We start from the raw sequence: 8,058 nt of genomic DNA, 5'->3' as shown, positions 1-8,058 counted from the left end.
TTCGCAGTGCTTTGAAGTGACAGTAAAAGAGGGTTGCTTTGCTCCTCCTCGGGTGTTGGAAGAGGCAACGGAATTGATTTTCAAGCGTGTTCCTTTTCAAAGTAAAGAGGCTGAAGTTTCACCAGAGAAAACATAAAAGGCTCTTTTCCCTTTCTGACTAGCAGAGAGTATTGGGAAACAAAGAACCGCCTCTCCCTTCTGCAGTAAAAAAGAAAGAGAGAAATAGAGCCAGCCAAAAAATTGCCTAAAAACCAGATTACCATGATTTGATTTGCGAAGTTATTGTCCTAAATGGGATATCATCAGGCTATTAATTGATAAGCAATCACTAAAGTATTTAGTTACAGGTAGGTAGCCGTGTTGGTCTGCCATAGTCAAAATAAAAAAATTCCTTCCAGTAGCACCTTAAAGACCAACTAAGTTAGTTCTTGGTATGAGCTTTCGTGTGCATGCACACTTCTTCAGATACACTGAAACAGAAGTTGCCAGATCCTTCAGCTCATTTTTTATTTTGACTAAAGTATTTGCAAAAGAAGTAACCATGGTGGTGGTGTGGTTCAAACGGTCCAGAGAATTTTGCTATGTCAGGAAACTTGCATCTTTACCCCACGGATGGCTGGATCATTCATCCTTCTGTTACGCAGCCCCTGAGGACAACACCATGAAAATGAAGGCGTTTAAGGCTCCATGCAAGCCACATGTTTTGACTCTGGCTTTCTAATTCCAGGTACATTCAGGAGCAGGCTATCATTACCAAACTCTGTAAGGAGTGCACTCTGTGCAAGCTCATAAGACCATGGTTTAATTGGGCAGTGCAGCTAGCGCTGAACATTGACACCACACTCCAGTGCAGTATTTCTCAACCAGGGGCCATATGGCCCCCCCTGAGGCCTCCAGGATATTTCAAGAGGGCCACAGGTGCAATTATATAATTATAAAAAATATAAATAAGATATGTTCTATTTACAAACAAAATAGCTACCTTTCTACCGGTAGGACGGGGCCACATGAAGAAAACAAGGCTGGAAGGGAGCCATGGTCAGAAAAAAGGTTGTGAAACACTGCTCTAGGGTCCCCAAATGACTGCACACAGAGTGGCAGTGGCATCAGCACCTGGGCCAGTATCATAGCTGTCTACCTTCCCTTTTTTTTTGCGGGAAATTCCCTTACTTCAGCACCATTCCCCGCTGCTGCTCGCCGCTATCCGGGGTTGTTAGATATCTCGTAGACTGTCTCCGGGACAGATGAGGCTGCTGATCCCTTATTTTCAAATCCGAAAGTTGACAGCTATGCTGCTGATCCCTTATTTTCGAGGCTGCTGATCCCTTATTTTCAAATCTGAAAGTTGACAGCTATGGCCAGTATGGGCATGCCAGGATACACTGGTGCAGCCGCTGGTTGGCACTGTATCTTAAAAAGCAACATAGGAGCTAGCTGGCTGACCAAACATGTACATAGTTACAAATGCTCTAGTTTTTAGTATTATTTGTCATTTAAAATACTGCCTTTTCCACAACAAAATGGTGCTTATTCCTGAGTAAAAGTGCTTAGCATGAGGACTGTAGAAGCAAACTTTCATTTTGTTGGATAGTTTTGATGGGGCTATGATATAACTGAGTTTTAAAATGAGAAACTGCACATGATCCATGTTTTCTCTCTCTCTCTCTGTGTGTGTGTGTGTTTTTTTAATCACGGTTGGCAACTTTGTTTTGGACTGAATTGGATGGGGGCAGCAATACTTAAGGAAGGAAGCGTTAAAAGTTGTCCCCCTTGCTGCTTCCCTGATCAAAATCACCCCACTTCCCCAAGCTGCCATAAATTTTCCTTGGGTAAAAAGGCAGTTACAATACATACCTATATTTCCTCTCTAGTCCGGCTAATTTCTATTTCAAGGTGGCGGGGTGGGAATTCCAGCTGGGAAAAATGCTTAGATCCCTTCTATATACTTCCCAACACCCCTACCCCCAGCTACTTTAAGATTATAAAACAGTAACAATCCAAATCAATAGATTCAATCAACTGTAGTTTGGCCCTGATACTCAGTTCTGAAATAAATAACATCTGGCAGCCCTACCAACAGGCACTAGGCTCTTATCAAAATCCAGACATTCCCCAGATATGGAGGAGGCTGCATCTTTGTCCTGATGAAAGATCCCTGATTGCCTAAGCTACATAAAACAGCTGCAATTATTTTAATCAACTCTCAGTCCTAAAAGATTGCCTGCAGCACACACACGCCTGCTCTTCTCTGAGCCAGGCCATGGTCTTGTCTCATACTCCCAAGCCTTGTCTCCTCCTCCTCCGCCTTCCTCCAGCTGCAGGGATAATATTAGTGCTGACCTTTCCGTCAAGGCCACATGGCTTCTTGTGGAAAGACTCCCCGGATTGTTTTGCCTCTGGCTGAGCAGCTGCTATGAATGACACCCCAGCAGCACGAAACTTGACCCCGAGGGAAATCCTCCTTGCTGTAGTGACCCGGCAGATCCCCCAATGCCACGGCTCCTAGAAGATAAGGGAGACCGATCAGCAATGGAGGAAAAACCTGCCAAAATCCCAGGTAGGGCATGTCCCAGTCGGCAGTCAGGATGACAGATGACAGTTCTAAGAAGACATTGGGTGGGTGTCTAAGCAGTTGAAGAACAGCCAGGGTGTCCTCTAACTGTCCATTCCCTAGGGGCTCAAGCATGGCAAACCTACGGATATTTCTAGTGTGGGAAAATGGGGAGTCCTTAACCCTGGTGGGAGTTGTCCAATGCCCTGGGAAAGTGCCTGGTTCCCTTCCCTTTCTCTTCTGTCCTTGCTGTTAACCCTCATCAAAGCCCACAGTGTTTATCCTTGAGTTGCATAATAAGGCATATTGTATTTCCTGGCCTAGCACACATGCAAGCTACAGCAGGCTGAAGAGAGTTGTCTGCACATCTTGCTGAAATGCTGCCCAAGCACGGGCTATAAGCCTGCAGAGAATTTGCTAAGCTGCGTGAAGCTATGCGTAACCTGTGTTGAAATGGGCATGCTCAAAATGATCATCCCCGTGTGGAACACAGGAGTCCAATAAACTCTGGATGATGTGTTGTCAATGTTTTTATCTGAACGCACAGCCTGCTTCATCCCCCAAGGAGCTTGTGCTCACTCTGGTGAAAGTCTGCTTTCGCTTTGCCCATTTTTACTTTTGCCATGTGGCCATCTAGTGGAAAATATTCTATGAGAATTTGCAGCTTGTTGTTAGCGATTTAGGGTACACAATCCCCTGGGATATTATTCTTGCAGAAGCCCTGGTTGTATCCACACCATACAGTTAAAGAACTCTTACATTACTTTAACAGTTGTGGGGAATTCTGGGAACCGTAGTCAGTAGAATGTGCTGGGAATTGTATGGTGTCAATATGACCATCAGTGGACTGCGGTCTCTGTTCCTGATGGGTCTCCTCTGTAACTTTTTGCCCACGTTCCTTTCCTTCCCTGCCAACGGTGGGATTAAGTAAGATTTAATCTATGCATTGAAAACTTGAATAATTTCAGATGACGTTCTTAATGAAGTCAGAAGCAAACAACAACAAAACATAATGCATTATTTAAGGTTAAACACTGGGCTGTTTTACTGGGGATTTTACTTTCTTTTTTGGAGGAGTGCTCATGTTTTGCAAAATGTCAGCTGTGTTAATTATTTATAAGATCTTGCTGCACTTTGATCTCATGTCAGCTCTTCTAGAAGTCATCTTGTTTATCTCTCATTGTCCCTGGGAAATGTTAGTGAAACAATATACACTTGATGAAGCCAATTAGAGCAAAAAAGCAAACAGTGGTAGATAAGGTTATTCTTTGTAGCTTGGGTCCAGGTGCCCTGTATCCACTGAGGGCCCTTGGAAATCTACAGCTGAGCTTTTTTAAAATAAAAATACCCTTCCCCATACATTATAGCTTTTAGTTGACGCCCACCCAGGTGCTTAGCAAGTTTAGAACTCTCAACAGAATCTCCTCCCCCCCCCCCATCTTATGAGTTTATGGCTGCTTCTAGTTGTTTCTCAAGAGGTACCATTTGGAAACCACTTCTTAGAATTCTCTACAACAACCTTACTCAACCTTGGGTAGATGTTGCTGGACTTAACACTCCCATCATCCCTAACTGCTGTCCCTGCTGGCTATGGATGATGGGAGTTGTAGTCCAACAACATCTGGGAACCCAAGGTTGAGAAAGGCTCTTCTACAGTGCCACCTAGTGTAAGCCTCCAGCTCTAGTACGTACCCCTGCCGTTCAATAAACCAGTAAGGTGTCCACAGTAAACCTCACCAGGAATTGAAAACTTTCCACTTTGCCCCAGAATCTGGCACTTTGGCATGGGTCCATGGCATACGCCTTCCTGGGTCGAGCATACAAGCTGACTCTGACGCTGGTTCCAGGACTGATTCAAGGTCATCCATTCTCCCCACCTTCAGTGAACTTAAGTCCTGCACTTTAAAAAGCCAGAAAACAAGTTAGTTGGTTCTGTGTTGATCTAAGCATGGTCAGGTTTGTCCTTTAAGAGGAATTGGATGTGGTGGGGTCTTTGGGAATCTGCATGGTTGTGATCTCACCAACAGGCAACACAGAATTGATTCCCCCACTTGTGCACAAGCCTGAAGTTCTCTGCTTTTATTTACTTATTTATTTAGAAAAACAAGCCTCTAATCCAAGGTTTGTCAAACTTGGGTCTCCAGCTGATGTTGGACTACAACTCCCATCATCCCTGACCACTGGTCCTTCTAACTATGAATGATGGAAGTTGTAGTCCAACAACAGCTGGAGACCCAAGTTTGACAAACACTGCTGTAGTCTATACAGCTGTAAAGGAAAATAGGTTGGCAAGTTTTCCTCAAAACATAGGAAACTGATAAAGATTTCATTTACTGGACAGGGAGGCTGGGATTTAATGTAATGATCACTATTCATAGTCCTCTGTTTCTTGTTTCTTCATGTTTCATAATTTGTCATTTAAACAGAATTTTAATTCAAAATTTACAAAAGAAAACTGTCACTAAATTATGCAAACTGGCACATTTTAAAAAGTTATTCTGTTTGTGGGAATTCTGGGAAGAATTCAAGGTAGCTCAATGGGAATTGTTCCTTCAACACAAGTATTTCAACTTGCCAGACAGAACCAGCCCCATTCCCCCTCTTGGGCTGCTCTGGGGGTTCTCCCAGCCCCCACAGAACCACTTTTGGGGGCATAGGAAGAGAAGAGGGGGAAACCCTGTTATGTTAGCAGAAGTCCTTGCATAAGCTTCTATTAGCAGGACCCCCTAGTTCAGACTTCCTCAAACTCGGTCCTCCAGATGTTTTGAGACTACAGTTCCCATCATCCCTGACCATTGGTCCTGCTAACTAGGGATCATGGGAGTTGTAGGCCAGAAACATCTGGAGGGCTGAGGTTGAGGAAGCCTGCCCTAGTTGCATAGTGCCCTGGATCCAACCCTAAGGGCAAAATTCCATAGTGGTATTAGCTAACCACTCTGGCGCTGTGGGTTAAACCACAGAGCCTAGGACTTGCCAATCAGAAGGTCGGCGGTTCAAATCCCCGCGACGGGGTGAGCTCCTGTTGCTCAGTCCCTGCTCCTGCCAACCTAGCAGTTTGAAAGCACGTCAAAGTGCAAGTAGATAAATAGGTACCACTCTGGTGGGAAGGTAAACGGTGTTTCCGTGCGCTGCTCTGGTTCGCCAGAATCATGCTGGCCACAGCTGTATGTATCCCTCGGCCAATAAAGCGAGATGAGCGCCGCAACCCCCGAGTCGGCCACGATTGGACCTAATGGTCAGGGGTCCCTTTACCTGTAAAATTGGAATTGGGATATGGGGTCTCTGACCTTGGGAGGTGTCAACTCTTACATCGCGTCAGTTCAGAAGAACAGAATGGATCAGGAAGGCAGGGGAAAGGCATTGTTGGGGGGGCGGGGAGGCAGAGGGCTTCCATTTCTAGATGGCACCCGCTCCCTCGACTAGCAAATGTTAAGAACAGCAAGGAACTTTCTCCCCAATAGTAAAGTGAGCTTGGTCGGACGTTATCTCCAAGTTATCTGTAGTGTACACAGCGGTGGGAGTTCAATGGCCAAACTGTCCTACACTGAACCTATTTCGCTTGCATACACAAACACACACATGACAATCAGTAATCTGGAGCCTCCGGCAAGAGCCAGACAGTCCAGTTTTGGAGAACAAGTAGGCGATCAGCAGGATGTCTGGAGCGTTTGGCGAGCTCACTCAGACGCCTTTGCAGAAAGTATGGATTCCCCGCACCAGCAAACGCCTGCAGCAGCGCAGGGGATGTGAGTTGGGCTCTGTTCTGCTCCGATGTGGGTTCTTTCTCCCCGAAGAAGGCCAGGGTCTATTTTATTCAGCACCAGGCCGGAGGAATTAGCTTGATTGAGGAACAGCCTTTTAACTTGAGGGAAATGTAGACGGGGCAATATTTGTATTTAACGAACGGGCTGACCTCAGCCCAACTTCTGGTGAAGAAGAAACCCTGGCTGTGTACACACCACACCTTTAAATCACATGACTTGAATCATGGGAACTGTAGTTTGCTAAAGGTGCTGAGAATTGTAGCTCTGTGCAGGACGAACTATTGTTCCCAAGATTCTTTGGATAAAACAACTGCCTATGGCATAAGGCTTCCCTTGTCGTCTTTTTTTGCTCAAAGGTCGCTGGTGGTTCTAGGAATGCTAGAATTCAGGGACTATAACTAGTGTAGAAAGATGCAAAAGTTTAAGGTAGGGTACTGAAGCTTTGGCAGCTCCCGAGGTTTTGCGGGCGCTCTCTGGCTTCATCACCTAGCACATCAGTTCCTCTTTCTGCCTCTCTCTACAGCCTCCGTGCCACAGTTCACCAATTCACCAACCATGGTGATCATGGTGGGTTTGCCCGCTCGAGGAAAAACCTACATCTCCAAAAAACTCACCCGCTACCTCAACTGGATCGGGACCCCCACTAAAGGTAATGGTGGGGAAGGGGTTTGTTCAGGGTGGGTGGAAGCTTAGATCAGAGGGGGAAGCCACACTGCTGGGGCAAGGGGACTCCTTGAAGAGACCCAGCCCATCCTGGTCTTCATCTCCCCAGTGTTCAACGTTGGGCAGTATCGCCGTGAAGCCGTCCAGACCTACAAGAATTACGAGTTTTTCAGACCAGACAACGAAGAGGCCATGCAGATCCGGAGGTGAGGAATTCTCCCATCTACAGGTGAAACTCGGAAAATTAGAATATCATGGAAAAGTTCATTTATTTCAGTAATTCAACTTAAAAGGTGAAACTAATATATGAGATAGACTCATGACATGCAAAGCGAGATATGTCAAGCCTTTATTTGTTATAATTGTGATGATCATGGCGTACAGCTGATGAAAACCCCAAATTAACAATCTCAGAAAATTAGAATATTAAATGAAATCAGCAAAACAAGGACTGCAAATAGAGCAGTATTGGACCTCTGAGAAATAGAAGCATGCATATGTACTCAGTACTTGGTTTGGGCCCCTTTTGCATCAATTACTGCCTCAGTGTGGTGTGGCATGAATGCCATCAGCCTGTGGCACTGCTGAGGTGTTATGGAAGACCAGGACGCTTCAATAGCAGCCATCAGCTCTTCTGCATTGCTTGGTCTCCTGTCTCTCATCTTTCTCTTGGGAATGTCCCATAGATTCTCTATGGGGTTCAGGTCAGGCGAATTTGCTGGCCAATCAATCACAGTAATTCCATGGGCATTGAATCAGGTTTTGGTACTTTTGGCAGTGTGGGCAGGTGCCAAAGTCCTGCTGGAAAATGAAGTCAGCATCCCCATAAAGCTCGTCTGCGGAAGGAAGCACGAAGTGCTCCAAAATCTCCTGGTAGACGGCTATGTTGACCCTGGACACATGAAGCACAGTGGACCAACACCAACTGATGACAGGAGATTTTGGAGCACTTCATGCTTCCTTCCGCAGACAAGCTTTATGGGGATGCTGACTTCATTTTCCAGCAGGACTTTGGCACCTGGTTCAATGCCCATGGGATTACTGCAGGGCTACAGGCTCCTCACCCTTCATGTAGTGGCC

At 45.7% G+C, this 8,058-nt stretch overlaps 1 protein-coding gene across 6 annotated transcripts in view; it reads left to right on the top strand.

Moving 5' to 3' along the window:
* The first annotated feature begins 564 nt into the window (after positions 1-564).
* The window catches only part of PFKFB1 (6-phosphofructo-2-kinase/fructose-2,6-biphosphatase 1), a 20,239-nt gene continuing 12,745 nt past the window's right edge, over positions 565-8,058 (top strand). For 3 of the 6 annotated variants that reach the window (XM_083483078.1, XM_083483077.1, XM_083483074.1), the window contains exons 1-3: positions 6,107-6,297; positions 6,839-6,964; positions 7,088-7,184. In XM_083483078.1, coding sequence (XP_083339204.1) covers positions 6,207-6,297; positions 6,839-6,964; positions 7,088-7,184 — 314 coding nt within the window. In that variant the 5' untranslated portion in view covers positions 6,107-6,206. Of the gene's footprint in view, positions 728-2,331; positions 2,558-6,106; positions 6,298-6,838; positions 6,965-7,087; positions 7,185-8,058 lie in introns of those variants that run through there. The other 3 variants (XM_083483079.1, XM_083483076.1, XM_083483075.1) reach the window with 2 other exon arrangements.

The sequence above is a fragment of the Podarcis liolepis genome, assembly GCF_965112155.1.
Source record: "Podarcis liolepis genome assembly, chromosome: 17".
In the NCBI taxonomy this organism is placed as follows: Eukaryota; Metazoa; Chordata; class Lepidosauria; order Squamata; family Lacertidae; genus Podarcis; species Podarcis liolepis.
This window is presented reverse-complemented; position numbering and strand designations above follow the sequence as displayed.